The 19,140-nt window shown below is 31.8% G+C and overlaps 3 protein-coding genes across 3 annotated transcripts; 2 read left to right on the top strand and 1 right to left on the bottom strand.

Moving 5' to 3' along the window:
* The first annotated feature begins 637 nt into the window (after nucleotides 1-637).
* LOC132726009 (uncharacterized) lies at nucleotides 638-4,161 on the top strand. Its single transcript, XM_060711249.1, has 2 exons — nucleotides 638-1,231; nucleotides 3,009-4,161. Exons 1-2 carry the CDS (start codon nucleotides 708-710, stop codon nucleotides 3,955-3,957), a joined length of 1,473 nt encoding a protein of 490 aa, XP_060567232.1. The 5' UTR covers nucleotides 638-707; the 3' UTR covers nucleotides 3,958-4,161.
* A 2,963-nt stretch (nucleotides 4,162-7,124) lies between these two features.
* On the top strand, nucleotides 7,125-10,034 carry LOC132725997 (uncharacterized). The gene is made up of 2 exons (XM_060711227.1): nucleotides 7,125-7,777; nucleotides 8,695-10,034. The coding sequence occupies exons 1-2, from the start codon at nucleotides 7,164-7,166 to the stop codon at nucleotides 8,891-8,893; spliced, it is 813 nt and encodes a 270-aa protein (XP_060567210.1). The 5' UTR covers nucleotides 7,125-7,163; the 3' UTR covers nucleotides 8,894-10,034.
* A 1,173-nt stretch (nucleotides 10,035-11,207) lies between these two features.
* Nucleotides 11,208-14,382, bottom strand: LOC132726006 (uncharacterized). Its single transcript, XM_060711245.1, has 2 exons — nucleotides 13,700-14,382; nucleotides 11,208-13,403 (listed from the first exon to the last, which is right to left on the bottom strand). Exons 1-2 carry the CDS (start codon nucleotides 14,197-14,199, stop codon nucleotides 12,503-12,505), a joined length of 1,401 nt encoding a protein of 466 aa, XP_060567228.1. The 5' UTR covers nucleotides 14,200-14,382; the 3' UTR covers nucleotides 11,208-12,502.
* Between the last annotated feature and the right edge of the window lie 4,758 nt (nucleotides 14,383-19,140).

The following is a 19,140-nucleotide window of genomic DNA, read 5'->3' as shown; positions in this document are numbered from 1 at the left end:
AAATGATAGCTGCCTGGATTTATTTCTTTACATTTAACACTTCTTAATACCTCCATGTCGATGTTCTGCATAACTGTTTAAGAAAAAAAACTGTCCGTATTCAAACTCTTAATTCCTTGCAATTATATTCATTACAGTGGAATAAGCGAGAGAAAAATATTGTTTTGGCCTCAAGTGATAAAAGGAGACAATGTTGTCGCTTGATGTCATTACTTTCGGATCTGCTGTGAGATTTCCAATTCCAAAATTGAATTATCCGACAGTGTAAGCGACACCTAAAAGATCAATAGTTTCACTACATGCATGAATAATTGACAACAAAGAGAAAGTTTGCTATCACTTTAGCAGCTGAATTTAGAGGCGGAAGATCTATTTATGACTTTTGTTGTTAAGTAACCTTAGGCTATTCCAGGACGCCGCTTAATTATTTATATACACTAATAGATTCTTATAGTCTATAATTAATACAGATATAAACGTTGTGGTATGCGCTATATATATATATATATATATATATATATATATATATATATATATATATATATATATATATATATATATATATATATATATGTTTGTTGTAAAATGACAAACAAAATTGTTCTAGAACAAGAGGCAGGGAATATGTCCCCGTAGTATCAGTTTGTCTCTGTAAAGATAAATGAGCTGTTAATAGCTTCAATACAAGAGAAGAGAACGAGCTATAGATGTGTAAAATATTGAAAAATAGAAAGATGAGGTTAAGATTGAGAAAGTACTCTAAAACAATACCAGGATGTTTTGTTATAGTGTTCTTATTGTATTTATTTTATGTGAATAATTTAAGCAACGTATCTGAATATAAACCTAAAAATAGGATTAAAAATTTAACATTAAGTCGTCAGGATACTAACAGAAAGGAACATTTGGACAAACTGTTAGAGCATCGGAAATTCGGCATTTGGAAATTAAATAAAACCATTTCGCATAGTGCTAGTGGTTGTGGTCAGGTTTTGTTCGCGGTTTTATTAGCTCGGAAAGAAAGTTGGAGTAAAGTAGACAAAAATAGATCGGCATTTGTGTTTTCAGCGTATCTTGTTAATAGACAGAAGATTGTTGTAATTGGAATTAAAGCTATGAACATTAAACCATACTATTGTCAGATTTGGTATCAAAATCAAACACAACAAAAAATGGAAATGAAGATTAAGCAAGCTGAAATCATAACCGTACCGGAGGGGCATGGTTTAAGGTATCAAACTATTGTTCATTCATTCATTCACCATTAATTATTTAATTAAATAATTCGTTCATTATTTTATAATTTGAGAAAAAAGTAATGTCAGCCAAATACTTTATCAGTAGTACATAAACATGTATGTAATGATCAGACATGTATTACTGGAACTTGTACTGGAGTATTTGTGAAAAATTCGACTATTGGTACTCTCTAAAAATGGTGGTGCTATTATATACTGAAGTACCGAGGCAGCTCTTTGGTTTTCATAAAAATGTCATTTTTTTGAAAGAGCAAACTTGTAAATCTTATAATTTTATTATTCTTGTTTTATAAAAAACAAACTTTTACATCCTATATATCAGTAATAGAAATCTATATAGAAAATTCTACAACATCAAAATGTACATTTAGAAAAAAAATCGAAATGTAGATTAATTTGGACAAGTTTATGTTATATTTATTTTTAGTATAATAACAGTTTATATGTATATCTGCTTTAAGCAATCATTTTCAGGGATTTACTCACTCGATGTGTGATGATATTATATTACTTTACTTCAAAACTTATTGGATAATCGCGACGTGTGTTTTACACAATTTGTGGAAATATTCTTAGAACCCAACCTCTGATATTTTTTGGGATATGTGTGTATATAATTTTATACACATTTTTCAGAAATATTTGTTTGTTTTGTATACAATTTTATGTTATTTTATAACTTCATATCGACATTGTTTTATACATGTATGTTTTTCCGTCATTTATTATTAAAAGGCCATTTCAATTTTTAAAGCGTAGTTGTTATTCTTGAAAATTATCAAACAGAGAAAACTTCTTCAGGCAAAAATACAGCAAATTGAAATGCTGACATAAAACTGAATTTACTGCAAATTAAATGTTTTTATGGTCACTTACAAGCTTGATGGTGGGTTTCATTAGGTCTCAAGTCATAGGACTAAATATATTGGGTTCGAAACTAGTACGTACTAGTAAGTACAATAAGGTTATCGTTACAAGTAAGTACAATGTGCTAATTTTTGTAGATTAATTAAGTCGGCCATTTTAGAAGAAAAAAGATTCATAACAATTTTCAATAAACCACCATTCCACCCACATTCAGCATTTTCAATTTATAACAAATTTATGCACATCAATAGGGTGTTTGTGTATGTATATAATTCTATATACAAATGATTGTTCTTTAAACTTCAGGACATGTGTATATTTTTTTATATGCAGTTTTAAGCACTATTTTAGAACCCAACCTTTGATATTTTTTGGGATATGTGTGCATATAATTTTATATACATTTTTTCAGAAATGTTTGCTTGCTTTGTATACAATTTTATGTTATATTATAAATTTCATATCAACATTGTTTTGTATGTTTTTCTGTCAATTATCATTAAATGGTCATTTCAATTTTCAAAGTGTAGTTGTTATTCTTGACAATTATCAAACAGAGTAAACTTCTTCAGACAAATATACAACAAATTGAAATGTTGACATAAAGCAATTTTGCTGTACTATAAATTCGTATTAAAGATTTTGACGGATTATATGTCAGTGTAAAAACGGCTGCTTGCAATATAACCATAGCATAGCGACTCTGGTTATATAAGTTTACAACCGTACATATTTGGTCATAAAATCTGTCAGAAATATTTTTAACTGTTACAATATAACCATTTTCACAGATGTGGTAATATAAACGACAATTAACATATAACGTTATACAAGTTATGTTGCTACCGACTGTTTAAGCATATTTTGTTCTCTTTATTTCAGATATACGCCTGTTTTGTTTCAATGCTTACTTTCAAAATCAACTGGTCATGAATTCCCTACGCACGTCTCCATGGTGCAAGAAAAATGCAGGAAGCCTGAACATTTGCTGGAACTCCACATTGTCAATACTGAATATGACCAACATCGGGACACACATAGAATGTTCACTGTTTGTCTAACGCCATTGAATTTTCGATATAATCGTGATTATGAAATCATAGAATGGATAGAATTGAATAGAATTCTCGGCGCAGAACAATTCATTGTTTACAATTACTCTTCCGGAAGTGACGTACAAAATGTTCTAGAATATTACTCCAAACAAGGGATAATTAAAGTAGTGCCATGGAATTTACCGGTTAAAGTAGATACCTTGCCAAGGTCTAATAATAAACCAGAACTTCATTATTTTGGTCAAGTTGCCGCTTTACATGATTGTTTGTACAGAAATAAGGGCATCTCGGAATTTATTGTAAACCTCGATCTAGATGAATTCATAATACCACATGATAACAAAACAAAGTCATGGTCAGACATTATTCAACAAGTTAAACAAAACTTTAACGCATATTTATTCAGAAACACGTTCTTTAAAAAAGAGTGGGACAATTCAGATATTGATATACAAAACAAATCATTGGTGGACAAACTTCAATTAGTTACTCTCCAGAAGTTACAACATGAAAAGAAATTATTTGCGCCAAGAAGCCGCTCAAAATATATAGCCAAAACTGCAAATGTTTCACATTTAATGATACACGAAGTACCAGATGTGAACACGAAGGTCGTGCCACCAGAATTAGCTTTTCTTCATCATTATAGAGATTGGGGAACTAAAAATGACTCTCCACGCAGCAGAGTGCTAGACAATACTGTACCAAATAAATTTGGTAATACTCTAGTGAAAAATGTGCTTAAAGTCCGGAGTGATATTGAAAAAATGCCCTAACATGTTTGTTTTTGTTGCTTTTTATTCAAGTTTTAGCTAAGCGATTTATTTTTTTCCCACATTTTGCATTATTGCAAGCACTCCCTAAGATAAAAAAATGATGATGTAATACTAAATGATAGTTAATAGTAATGATGATATAGTGAATATATTTTTGCCACAGATAATAAATATTTTCATGTTATTATATCGTGCTTTGTTTACAAATGGTCAACAATGCCTTCTTCTGATTATATTCTTTCATTTTTTCATCTCGTGATGATTTCAGAAACTATTTCTACTTATCAACTTACAGAATTAACACAAACAAATTAGAAACTTTTTGAAATGAAGAATGAACAAAATGAACATATCAGAAGCTGTTGATACATTATTTCAGAAACTCACTTTCAGGTTAGATATAAATCATAACTAACATTTTCAGAAACCTTTTAAGATTCTGAAATAAAAAATAAGTATTTTTAGAAACATTTTCCATTGGTCTCAAACATCATTTTAAACTTCCAGAAAATTTTCAAATTCATAACACTGTGCTTTACTTATTTCAGAAACTCTTACGCCTTTGCGAAGGACCTCCCCATTTCCAGATAAATTTTGACAAAATTTCATTTTTGTTTGAGTACTTCACTGCTGTTGTATTTTTCTGGTTTTTCGAGATCATCGAGTCCAGCACTTTAAGTGTTGAGAATTGAGTACTGTTCAAGCCGGTGTTAGGGGGCATGATGGATGTTGCACTTTTTATTTTTCCACATGTACAGACTCAATCAAACCGCGTCTGTAATTTTCATGTAATTTTGCTTTTTTTAATGCTTTTAATGGATCTTTTTTCCCAGATATTGAGATATTAAACTTTACAGTTTCAGAAAATCTTTAGACTATTCATACAACAAAAGTAATTTCAGAATTCCTTGGACTATCAAAATGTGTTCACACAACAAATAATGTTAGATTCAAAGCTGCATGCCTCCAGATGAGAGAAATTTTTTCAATAAAATCAAACTTGAGAAAAATGTACTACGATTTAAGGAAAAGTAAATATATTCAAGACTCAAGTAATAATTTATATGTTATGTGCAATTTATGACTGATTTTTCAGTATGAATAACTTAACTTCTACTGCGTTACTACTGCATATTTATACCTCTTTATAGTAATTAACGTGGGTTGTAAATGCCATTGATGATCTCTAAATTGCTTTCTTTTGGTAATTTCACTAAATTATAGTAATAAACACATTTTCAAAATTTTCATGAAAATTAGTATGAATTTGGAGCTTTAAAATCCATTGGTTTTGAGAGTTATTAAAATAAAAGAAAGACTGATTTACAGTGACTATTTGGACTGGTTTAATTAAAACATATTAAATCAGAAAGTTCAAGAACTCTTTGGACTAAAGCAAAAACAGCATGCATTATTTAAGGATTATTTGGACTGGGCCACAGTATCTTATAAATACTTTTTCCAAAACTCTTTTGACCGACAAATCATTTTAGAAACATCGTCAATTTATTACGAAATACATCTTGAAATTGAATTCATAAAAAAAGATTTTACTTATTCGTATAGTCCGTGAAACAAATACATGCATGAAACACATAAAAAATCATCAAGGTAAGGCGGAACTCATGAACGCATCCCCGAAATAGGACCACCAGAAAGGAGCACAGAAGCACATCAAACATAAAACATGGCACCAAAGACACATATCAAACATGAACATGCCCAGACTACAAATGAACTGTTAATAATTCGTGGTACAATGTCATTACAGTGAAATATCGCACTACAGACTTCAAATACCATGAGTGTCTCTACACGGCTTCGGTAACTGTCAATGGAGATTACAACATTCATTTATCTTCCATCCCGTCGGACAAAACATATAACATGTTCAATGTTCTCTTGCAATATTTGATAGTTCATTTGCAAAATTTTGTGCATCGATTTCAGTGGTAATGAAGCATTTTTTCTCCAAATTCAACTAGTTAATGAAATAACACCCACCATGAGACATATTTGTTGCTGTAAGGTTTTGTCCCATTGTGTCAAGTGGTCACTTTGGGAGTGTTAAACAAAATTAAGCGTTCGTTCAGCGATATATTCAAGGTATTTCAGATAAAATCTGTAATTGAGACTAGTGTCAACAGCGGACAAATGTTTGTACAACTTGAAGTAATGAGTCAATATAAAGACTGATATAAGCTCTATTGTGACTTTAAACAGAACCCATCTGCACCTAACGTTTGTATATCAAAATATCTTTAACAACCAAAATAAACAGTATGTTTTGTTAAGAAAAAACTTAATGTCCAAATTTTCAGGAAATATTCACTAAGATTAAATCAACCATGTAATTTGATACTATTTGATTATTTTTTTCAAATATAATACTTAAGCAACGAGAAAGATATTTCTTAGTCTTAAAAATACTGAGTATAAATTTATACGGTGCCCAATCTCCATATTTTAAAATCCGATATATAATAGTAGGATGGTAGGTTTCTTTTAGGATCACAAAAGTTAGCCACTTTGAATGCGCTAGTGCCCACTTCAGTCATCAAATCGTTTCTGGACAGGCTGTCAAGCAGTTTAGCAATACTACTTGGCTTCACTTTTGCAAGGAACTGATAACTTCTGTACAAGCCAGAGTAGACGTAAAGTGCGAATTACTGTAGAAAGGAGTTCATGATCAATCACAACGAAAGTAACTTTCACCGCCCTTGAATCGAACCCGGGTCCCCCGTTTTACAGTCCAACGCTCTATCTATTAACATCTGCAGAGGCACGAGGACACTTTTGAAGCAGAGCTTTCGCAGGTACTATGTCAGAATAAGGATTAACGTAGTAAAATTGCCTTTTTTTGACGAAATGTTACTTCGTTTTTACGAAATATCATTACATTTTTACGAAATATATTATGTTTAAACGAAATATTATTACGTGTTAACCTATTAAAAAAAAGCGTCACGAATGTCAATTAAGGGTATATGTCAATTAATGTTATTCTTTAAATGTGTGTTTAACTACATGTATCTTCAACTGTTATAATGTGATAAAATTACTATAATTGAATTGAACTATTGTTCTTTTATTTTGTACCATGCGTATTAAAACAAATAATGCATTGTTTGTATAAGGATAATAATACTCGTAGTGCTACATTTTGAAGGAATTCATGAAACAAAACAGTAATATCAAACACTCTTATGAGATTTAAAATTAGAAGAGTATGCATTTGTGTTATTTTAGTACAAGTTTTCCTGATAACACTTCATGTGATATTTTACCAGAATTTTACAGGATTAAACACTTTATCAACAAGAAAAAAAGATGTGCATATATTCACGTACGTACGGAGACAGGCGACAAATAAGACGATAGATAACACAACTCTACACACTGAATATAGGAAAGGCAAGCATAATGATAAGAATGGAGCAACTGACCGTGACAATCCAGGTAGGATATTTACTAAACTACTACAAACTACAGTTACAACGAGGCAAAAGGTGGAAAAAATTGCTCATAACACAAGTCAAACACGAAAAAGGAAAATGATGTCTCTCGGAAGAAAATGTCTCGATGTTGAATTTGATGCTCGTGTAGAAGAAAATGATGATTGGCAGACCGTTGACAGTAATACAGCGTTTGTGTTTTCCTCGTATTATGTGGAGAAAACTAAAACTATCATCATTATCGGGGCTAGGTCACAGCATCACTTGGGATACTTCTGTCTCCTTTGGCATGACAACAATGGGAAACATACTGCGGAACAAGTTGATGCAAGCGTTAAAAAGCTCCCAGAAGGTCATGATCTATGGTATGTCAAGTATTTTATAGTTCTAACTTGTCTTTATATGATCTTTAGAGAACCGGTTTGATATTTATATCCCGTTTTAGGTTCTCTTGTACAGTTTAGATTATATTACTTTTAGTATTTCATTTCAGTTAAAAATCATGTAAATCAATTTTTTTTATGGTTTTATATCATAAACATGATGCTCAAATGAAGATTTATCAATATTGTAAGTTCCAAAACCATAATTTGTAAAGATATTACCAAATTTACACTCCATGTAAATAAAGGGAGTTAATTGAAATTTATTTTTGATAAAGTCTAAGCCAAATTTTTCAATATGAAATGAATGCATATATTTTAATGATTACATTTTACTTACAATGTGCAGTAACATTTGCAACACATATTTAACATAGTCTTGGATGTTTGGAAATTGTTTAAGAAGAATAATTATATACATACATGTATATAAGATTTCACTTAAGTGTTGTTACATCCTTAATTACAGCATAAATAAAATACACTACCATGATGCACACATAAGATTATTGCATTTCAGTAGGTATGTAACTCAGTATAAAGGCAATGAAATTATTTCCCTATATGTTTTGTTCAATTTTCCCTAAATAGATTACTTAGGTATTTCAAAAGCATTTGTATTGATCTCGTTTGACTCGGAACTGGCGTCTGATTATGATAAAGCAGACGACGTCAAGTTAACTTAATTGTCTAGATTCATGATTAAAAATCTGTCTTACGAGACACTCTGTCAATTATTTATGTGATTTATTTGATTACCAAATAGCTGAAAATAGTCTAATATATAACAACTTACATACAATCGTTACCATGAAAAAATCATTATAAACAAAAACATTCACCCATTAGTTATTTATGATATGGAGCTGAAATATAATGAACCGTATTTGATAATTCAGGTATTCAGCCGTTTTCTTCGAGTGTAAACTGTCATCACACAATATCCTACCATCACATGTATCCGTGGTAAGGGCACCTTGTTCAAAACCAGCTAATATACTGAAGGTACGTGGCACAGTGCAACCAGAGCAGTACCCACGTCGCTTTACTGTTTGTCTAACCCCACTAAACACCATTACGGTCGTGTTTATGAGTTAGTTGAGTGGATCGAATTGAACAGAATAATGGGCGCCGAGAAATTTATAATTTATAACCATTCTATATCAGATAATATAGCAAACGTTCTGGACTACTACAGGGGTATACATTTAGTAGACATTGTTCAATGGAGGTTACCAATGAATACTGACACTAAAAACGGAACAAAGCTTCCAGAAATTCATTACTTCGGTCAGATAGTTGCACTTCATGATTGCCTATATAGAAACAAAGCTGAATCCGAATTTTTAGTCAACATAGATCTAGATGAGTTTATTGTTCCCCATGACGACAATGTTAGTGAATGGGGTGATATGATTAAACAACTTCCAAAGGAACCAGGTGCTTACATTTTTCGTAGCACATTTTATAGGAAAGAATGGGAAAATATGTATCTGTCAAGTAAGGAATTAGTTGATAAATACAGGCTTATAACGCTACAAAAGTTAAACCACGAAGAACATATATTCCATGTAAACGAAGATCAAAATACTTTGCTCGAACATTTGATGTTAGACAGGTTATGATTCACGGTGTTCAGTTTTTGCCGACGAAGAAAAAAGCTCATTCTGTACCTGTTGAAGTTGGCCTTCTTCATCACTATAGAGACTGGGAGAATGAAATGTCTCTTCCTGAGATAAAAGTGTTTGATGACACAATACCGCGCAAATACAGTAAAACCCTGATCGAAAGGGTGGCTAAAATTTGGTCAATATTGAAAGATGTAAAGATGGATGCAGTTAACTAGTGAATTGCTTTTACTTTAAATGGAGGGATAGTGAAAATGACGTTCATAAACGCATCTCGTTTAAGTTTTATGATAATAATTATTAGAGAATGATCCATGTATATGCTTCCAGAATGTATATAAAATATATTATATATGAATGATTTGATCCCTAGACTGTTAGTACATGTATATTGTTGTTGTTTTTTTGTATCTAAAAATAAAAGTTTAACAACTAAATACTTGCTTATAAAACACATAAACACATGCAGTTTGACCGTAGTCCGGTGGAATAATTATAGACATCTTAGACAGAGGACTTAGCCGGTACAATGAGATATGCAAATTTTGTTTCCTTGATCTTCTGAACGTCTGAAAGTACTTATTCCTACAAAATATAACAATAGGTTACAGCCAGAATTTTCTTAAGTTCATCCTGATATGTAGTAAATGCAAATTTTATTCCGAGAAACACTGCAAAATATCGTTATCATGAACTTTCAATATTTTACTAAGTGATACATGTACGCCATTTCCGGTTTGAGGTCGAACCTGTATCATAGGTATCTATGTGTTTCCGGATTTTATTAGGATTATACAAAGGCAGTTACCGATAATTATACGCTTACATTATGAAAAATAAACTTATTTAAGTTTGTTCTAAAAAATCAAATATTAACATTGGCACGTAGACACGTACATATGTTGAGCTGACTACTCTTTTTACTTTTCTTTTCCTTGTAAATGTTTCAAGCATCTTTGCAGGTCGATTATGTAGACAATTATTCTCTGTAAAGTCAATAGATCATTTCTTTCATCATCGTGAATAGAAGATTAATTGTTTTCATCTTTAATTAAGGTTTGCTAGATTTATCTTTCAGTTTCATATGTAACTGTACCAATCAGTATACAAACAGATGTCAATATCTGATACCCGTGTTTCGCAAGTAATTACCGTCGCAAGCAAGTAATTTACCTGTTTTAGTTCTTTCATTAGGACATTTCCCAAGTAGTTTTAAGTATTGACTTATTTTATGATGATGATTTTGAGAGGATAAAGCAATCAAGGGGGGAAGAGAATGCAAGGTTCAAAGAACACATTTCCTACAATATCTTGCAGCTAGAGAAACGAAACAGAAATGGGGAAAGTTGCCAAAACATTTTTCGCTGGACTTTGTTGCAAGAACAAAACAGAGCAGAACAGATAATTTATTCACACATAGATTTGTACATAGTTTACCATTTTGTTTATACATATACATGTAAATAAATATATTGTTAACGTGAGATACGAAAAACTTATGTTTTACAGTAATGTTAAAATTCGGTACATAAAATCAAAACAATTTATTATACATAAAGACATAGACCAGGTACCATAGTTATCTTTCAACGGTTAATAATGAATTTCTTAAACGAAGAACGTAACGACAGAAGCTGGCATTGAGTTTATTTCTGAAAACAATGAAAACAAGTAGATATTTTGGTGCTAAAGCGTCAGGTCGCCGGATAGTAAAATGGTTATATTATCATAAATGTAGGACAAATATATGATTTAATGGTTCATGTATAAAGAAAAGAGGAGCACTATTTTTAGTTACTGTTTATTCACAATAAAACATCATATTTAAAATAAGCAATATTGTCAAAAAACTGTGAACATTATGAAATAAGCAAGTGATAACACTAAGTTCAGATAAACAAAGAAAACAATAAAAGTAAAGAATTAACAAACTCATGTACAGACTCATTCAAACCGAGTCTGCAATTCTCTTATAATTTTATTGTGATTAATGCTTCCTTGGGATCACTTTCTTTCCAGATTTTTTGCAATGTTTAATGATTTTATGAAACAATGCAATTCTAGTGTAATTTTATACTGACTACAAAATTCTAATAATAACAATTATATACATGAACATAAACTTAGGCAAATATTGTGTGTTAACAAAAACTTTTATTTTTCTACACGTGTATAATGCTATAAACAAATTCAGTGTATTCAATAAAAGTACTCGTTCAAGTATTGTGATTCCCGCATTTCATGTTTGTTAATAAATAGCTCAGAATATATTTAAGTCTTTAATTGAAATAAACATACGCGTCGTTACATACGATATATAAAAAGTTAACGTTTAATTGCCTTTCATTGCGACAAAATTTAATATCAACACAAATGTAGTTTATTAGTTTTCTCTATGCATTTAATACGATCCCGGATCCTAGGTGTCGCGGATCCCGGGATTTCCCCCTACCGTCTTACCGTTTTGAAAACCTGCGCGACGAAAATCGACAAAATATATTATCACTATTTATATAATTAATAAATGTACCTCTTTAGCATAAATTTATTTTGTGATGTTCAAAAAACTATTGAATTTATTTTTGATGTTCTTGTCCGAAGTTTGACGGAAAGGGCCAAGTTCAACCCTTTACTATGGAAAATGGAAAATGTTTTGAAAATTTATTTTTTAATGTGTAAAATATGAGTTTACAGATCTTTCTAATAATATACAATATTTAGCTGTTTCATGTAAAATAATTTTGTAATCATTAATACAGAATTACTATGATTTGCATTTATCAGCCATCATATCTTTTGCCAACCATTCACAAGTTAAGTATATTTTACCAACAAATTGTTACTATTGAAAGATTTCATAATAATACCATGCAACGAGCCATCCTTGCAAACATGACTACACCTATACTGCCACAAACGAATTCAGTGTATTCAACAGTTTATAAAAACATTGAATATACTTAACCACTCATTGCTTGATTTCATAATTTCTATGACAACTCTTTACTGTGGAAGATAATCATTATTTGCTATTTATTACTTTCCCCCAACTCGTTCCAAATACCTAAAACATTATGAATTAAAGTTTTTCCGTACTATCCATTACTGTTGTGACGAGTTTTCTTTCATTCGAAGAAACGAATAAATCTTCACAATTTCTGTAATAATGTAGAAGTCCTATAGTTGGAGGAACGACAAAATGCTGTTTATACGGTATCATAAGAATATCATGTATCATTATATTTGATACACGAGAAGTTCGTGCAAAATACTTCGACCTTATTCTTGCTGGAAAAATATTTTTATCATGTTCAAGTTTTTGAAGCGTAATCAAGTTGTAATGTTTTATAAAAGATGTGTTTAATGTGGATATAAGTGAATTATTCCATTCCAAGCAGAAGAATGTGTTTCTAAATAGATATGCTGAAAATGCATGTCTCTCTTGTTGGTATAATTGTTTTAACATATCTAACCAAGTAAATATTTCCTCCGACTGCGGGATTATAAATTCATCAAGATCTAAATTAACAATAAATTCTGAGATGTTTTTGTTTCTGTATAAGCAGTCATTTAATGAAGCGAGCTGGCCAAAATAATGAATATCGGCCGAAATGTTTTGTGCTGGATAGGTATCAACCGCCATTGGTAGCTGCCACGGCACCACTTCCGTTAAGCCTCGTTTTGAGTAGAATTCAAGCACGCGCTTGACGCTAACGGAAGATGAAAAGTCGTATATTATAAATTTTTTCGCTCCGAGAATTCTGTTCAGTTCTATCCATTCAATAAGTTGTGAATCATCATCGTAATTAAAATTAAAAGGGGCCAGGCATACTGTGAACAGTCTTTTTTGAGCAACTTTCTTTTCTGTTGAGACAACATTTAGAATATGAAGTGGAATTCCACAACTTTCATTGACCACGGAAACATAGTCTGGTAGATTAGATGATTGCAGCTGACATTCGAATATTGATGCAGAATACCTGAAAAAAGCATGTAGATTTTATATAAAAGATATTAATTACATACATGAATCTACTTTTCTGTAAGACATCTTTCAAAAACACATAAGAATCAGTCTGTTTTAATACCAAATAATTGTTAAAAAGAGGATATTGAATGAGTGTAGGTTCAGCACTGAATTATTCAAACTAGTTCAATACATTTTGAAATGAGGCCACACGTATATATATGATCAATAAAGTTATATAAACGTTTAAAAATATTTTCAATATAAGCATGATGAAAAGAAAATTTTTGTTAAAAAAGTCAAAAGCACCTTTTCCCGTGGCCTTCTGGCAAAGCAGCCGCTCTAGCTGGGTTTTGGACCATGTGATAAGTACGGTTTGTAGTCAAACTGTACCACATCTGACAATAATAAGTTGCATAATCTTTCACTTTAGCTCCGATGATAACCAGTTTACTTTTCTCCTTTAAATGATACATAGAGAATACATAAGCCGAGTTTTCTGTGTTTACTGGACGCCATGTTACTTCCGGTGATAAATGCGCAGGAAAAAGTAGTCCGGTACAATCACCGCTAACAACCTTATCTGGATAAGTTTCGGGTTTTATTCGTCTGTTTACCGTCTGGTTGCTTTCATGTATAATACCTTTATTGTTGTATGTTTCGTGATGTAAAGATTTCTCAAAATCGGAAGGATGTATTTTGTTAGAAACAGACATGTAGAGAATAACCAAAGCAATGTTCACGATTAATATCCATATCAAATTAGTCCGTATTTTACTAGACATATTGTGTGCCTCACTGTCTTTCATCTCTTCATAACTTATTGACTTCTTTAAATTAAAATTCAAGCGTTGAAAGCAATCAACATATTTTCATATTATAGCGTAAACATATCCGTATATAAGTCCTGTACAAGAGAAGCACATCAACATTTACATATCTCATATTGATAATAATTTAGTTTATTTTTAGTAACCAACTATCTAACTTATCGTAAATATCAGTATGAAAGTAAACAAAGAATTGTTATCATTTAGTTATTTGACCTATTGATAATCATCCAACTTTTTAAACAAAATAGTAACTTTATATGTCTAGTTTAAGCATGTGGGCAATCAGCATTTGATAAATGTTCAATTACCTTTAGCTTACACTGACCTTGTACATAACTGCTCGTAACAGGTACAAATGCAGCATATAAAAATACAGTATTGACTGGGATTCGAACTTGCGAAGTAACAACGCTCTGAACCACGGAATTGATTTTGAGCTTGCACTTATAGACATGAAGGCAGTTGTACACTCAACCATATCACAAACTTTTTTCAGAGGGTCATCTTTGACTTATTATCAAGTCAGAGCCCATTTCGGCTATAATCCAAAAACGGTATGGGACCATTTACGCTTAACAAATGTCACATGACTGTAAAGAGAGGCACGTTACTTCAAAATGGAGGCTACGCCAAAAGAAGACTATTAGTAGACTTTCGCCATACCCAACATGTCACGCGGGCGAAACAGTTTCGATTTTTATGTAACACTGAGAACGTTTCGTTGCTTTGTGGATTGCTGCAAACATTCTACTTTCGCTTTACTAACAACCTGTTATGTATAGGACCGAACGCATCCATAATATATTTTTTGTCTGTTCAATTTAAACACTCTAGTTGCCGTTAGTTATCATTCAATTATAAACAAGAAAATATATCCCTATCAAAATAATTATTTTTTATTAAATTTTGTCAAAATTTTTATAAAACACTTCTAATGGCAGTGGTCTGTTGCAGCAAAGAAAAGGGAGACAACTACGTAGGAACTTGGGGAGGTCGTGTAAATGAAAGTAACAAACATTCCCAGGTCAAGGTCAAATCATCACAAATATCAGGGATGATTGGTTGAATTATCGTTTGTAACCGGGAAGTCGGCGTCAACAAGGGCAGTTTTTGTTAGATGATGTTTTGGCGGTATTGTCGTTTGTTGACCACCACTGAACGAAGAACGTTGTAAAGAAAGACTCTGCAAGAAACGACCCCGCTAATAAGGGCACGACGACAGGACCAGCAAGTGTGCAGATATTCAGTAAAAGAGCAACAGAGGGAGGAATAATTGCCGTATGTGAACCCGGAACTTCGTGAATCTGTATTACATCAACTGAAGCTGTCCGTGCAATATATTTGGTTCGGCGTTTTGCAGGAAATATCCTACCTTCTCGCTATATTACTTTAAGCGTTACCAGCTGATACTTTTCCGCTTGATCTTGTTCAGGAAAGTCATTTTTAATACTTTTCCATTCTTTTCTAAAATATGTACTTTTAAACATAAAAACATTGTAAATGTCTTCATATGGTTTTATTGTTTGTGTTCAGTTAAACAGGTTTTCACCATGGGGAATAATGAACTCATCTAAGTCCACGTTTACTAAATATTCCGAGTCACGCTTAGTTCGAAATAGGCAGTCATTTAAAGCAGCTGTTTGTCCGAAGTAATGAATGTCCGATTGGTCACCGGGACATTTACTTACTCTCATTGGTAATCTCCATTGCACAATTTCCACCAAGCCTCGTTTTGAATAATATTCAAGCACTTTATCGACATTGATTGCAGTCGAAATGTTATCAATAGTGATTTTTTCGGCACCGAGTATTCTATTCAGTTCAATCCACTCCACAAGTTCATACGCCCGGCTGTAGTTAAAATACAGCGAAGACAGGCATACTGAAAAACGCGTTTTATATTTGATAGGTTTTGATACATTTTTCACGGCAAGAATGTTTAGTGGAGTCTCGCATGATCTCATTACAAGCGAGATGTAAGACGGTATTTGATCTGCTCCAAGAAAACACTCAAACACTGTCGCTAAATATCTGCAAAGGACGAAAATGTGCATATATAGCAACATTCATTATTTATTTACAGGCATGAATCAAATCAAGAGAAACTTATTGATATGTAAAACATGACATTGGAAATCATTATGCATCTGATTACTGTTAACACTGATTCCTCTCTGACGAGAAATTTTACATTTAAACAGACTTGAGGCTAAATGTTTCGGACAGTGGCATTTTTTAACTTAAAGTCATTGACTGAGAATCCCACGTGGTGGCGGCATGGCCAAGTGGTTACTCATAACGCGTCAAACTAGTAATCTAAGGTTCGCTAGCCGTGTGGGTTTAATATCATATATAACTTATGGTCGACATTTTAACTGAAATATGGTATGAACGAATAATTAATTTACATGATAACTTACAGTTTACCTTTGCCCTCCGATCGCATTTTGGAAAGCGCCGGATGTTCAGTCATGCGCATATTTCCTTTACTTCCATATGGGTACCAGAATTGACATACACACCTTGGTGTTGATTTATGTTTTGTGCCTATAAAAACACTTTTCTTCTTGCCTTAATGTAATAGACTGTGAAAACAAACAGACTGTTCCCTTTGTCTACAGGGAACCAGGATATCTCATCAACTTGTTCATACTGAAATTTGGTTCCATTACATTCGTCGTTGCGTTCATCAACAAACATTGTTTTATTCAGAACTTGAACGCCTACATCTTTCCTTTTACCTGCTTGTTTTGATTTCAGTTTTGGTTGTATCAATTGTTTAATTTGATCACGATTAGAAACAACGTCTGTTTTCCCGACAGGCGTATGCACATCAGAAACACTGGCGGAATAACCACTACTCTGATAAAACATTACATAGATAAATAATAAAATTCCTTGCAACACAACAAGAACAACGATTAGATATTTAACTTTCCCCTTCATGTTTTATTTCTCCTTCCGTGTTATAGCAAAAGTTATTGTAAACTGTAGTGCCAATTATATGTTTCAATGATCAAGCGAGATTTTACGGGATTATTTTTTCAAAAATAAAAAGAAAAAGAAACTCGATATTGGTGACAAAACATATTGATTTTAAATTGAGGGTAAGTTTGAATAATGGACAGTTGTAATGAAATAATATTATTACTACAAGCTATAAATTGATTTTGCTGACCGGTCGCGGCATGTTTGTAAAAACTCTAATGTAAAGAAAGAAACTAGGTGTGTATTATGTATATACTGAATGTAATGCCAAATGATTATGTGCGATGAAATAGGATACCAGTTCCCAATGTAATTTCCTGGAAGTAATATACGAGAAATTACAAAACGGTGAAATAAAGATAAGATAAAACGTTTATTGACACATTTTCGTTTTTAAATGCCCTAAATCTAATCCCTATTTAAAGATCCGGTGATGAATAATAATCACACAGGCGAAACAAGGTCCACGGTTTATACATGTTTATTTATTCGGTCTATTTATTTTAATATTCTGACAAGATTTATTTTCTTTCGGAAAAATACGTAAAATTGAGCAAAATTTTGTATCTTTCGTAGGACATTTTGGAAAAACTGCTAGATTCTAAAAGTATGAAATTCATGTACATAAAAGTGCTTTTAACTTGTCAGAGGTGTTTATGTTCATTGTTTTAAACTGAAGTTGAATATGAACAATGACTTTGTAAAATATTTAGGCGTTAATCGATATTCAGATCTTGACCTGTATTTTATGATGTTTCAATAAACTACCTAAAATAATTTCAATGAATTGACTACTTTAAGAAATATCATCTAAAAATCTTATTTTGTGCAAAATTGCAGGTAAAAAGGAGACATCAATATGCAAACATTTATGGGTCCGAACCAAAATTGACGAGTATTTTATGATATTACATCAGTGCATATTAATAATTATAACAAGCCATCGACTCATTCAGAAGTTATCATCTGAAACCTTATTTTTCTCGAAAATCTGAAGATGAAAAGGGACATACCACTGTAAATAGTTAGTAGTGTGAACCCGAATTCGAAAATGATCTCTATTTTACAATGTATCAAATGTATACCATCAATTATTACCATCTGTTGATTCCTTCAAACGTCAGTGTAAATATAATTAATTTTTAAAGACATCATGAAAACTGACATTTTTATCATCATCATCATATCTTTGCGCTTAAAGCAATACTTGCTTCTTTTTAAAATGGCGTTAAAATTGACGGTTTTTAGCCGCTATGTAAGATAATAAATTTTTTGTCCAGCTTAGACAGGCAGGTATATTATAATTATATAAAAAAAAAATGGAAGCCAAGCTTTGGTTATGATTTGGATGGATTTGGAGTTTTAGGTCGTTTTCTATCGTTTCCTCAGTATAATCCTCTTCCAGAAACAGACTTGAAATCAAAAACATTATTTTGGCAGTTCCTGTCTTAATAACTCAACCAGAAAAAAATTATCAGTTACATCAAATCATACAAGCAATCGCTGATTAACTAAAATTTCGAAAATACATGGACATTATAGTTCAAAAAGCAAAGAAAAACAGAAATATTTTTCGTTTCCTTTTACTGTTTTTTTTCCAGTTTATTTTCAGTTTCCGACGAAAAAGGTTAAAATCAGTTGATAAATACTCCCGACATTTTCAAAAGTGAGGTATTTAAACTACATACTTAAATTCTATACGTTGATAAATAATAGTCAAGGGATGTTTCTACTAAAGAAATGGCGAGACCGTAAGGCCGAGACAAATTTTTGCAGAAACATCTCGAGATGTCACCCAGCCAGTGTTATATCCTCGTAACTAACGAGTTTCATGTACTATAACTGTTTAATTGCAATGGCATAATGTTCTCTTTTTTGAAATAGAAATAAATAAATAGATAAATAAATAAATAAAGCCTCTGTGAAAAA

This window comes from Ruditapes philippinarum, unplaced genomic scaffold, assembly GCF_026571515.1.
Source record: "Ruditapes philippinarum isolate M1 unplaced genomic scaffold, ASM2657151v2 ctg79_1_1_1_1, whole genome shotgun sequence".
NCBI lineage: Eukaryota > Metazoa > Mollusca > Bivalvia > Venerida > Veneridae > Ruditapes > Ruditapes philippinarum.
The sequence above is the reverse complement of the archived record's forward strand: the minus strand, read 5'-3'. Positions and strand labels throughout refer to the sequence as shown.

Excerpts from the sequence above, each read along its gene's own strand:
- LOC132726006 (XM_060711245.1), bottom strand. The coding sequence starts at position 14,199 with ATGAAAGACAGTGAGGCACACAATATGTCTAGTAAAATACGGACTAAT. Across the intron at positions 13,404-13,699 it reads CCAGAAGGCCACGGGAAAAG|GTATTCTGCATCAATATTCG; the intron begins GTGCTTTTGACT and ends TGCTTTTTTCAG.
- LOC132725997 (XM_060711227.1), top strand. The coding sequence starts at position 7,164 with ATGAGATTTAAAATTAGAAGAGTATGCATTTGTGTTATTTTAGTACAA. Across the intron at positions 7,778-8,694 it reads CCAGAAGGTCATGATCTATG|GTATTCAGCCGTTTTCTTCG; the intron begins GTATGTCAAGTA and ends TTGATAATTCAG.
- LOC132726009 (XM_060711249.1), top strand. The coding sequence starts at position 708 with ATGTGTAAAATATTGAAAAATAGAAAGATGAGGTTAAGATTGAGAAAG. Across the intron at positions 1,232-3,008 it reads CCGGAGGGGCATGGTTTAAG|ATATACGCCTGTTTTGTTTC; the intron begins GTATCAAACTAT and ends TCTTTATTTCAG.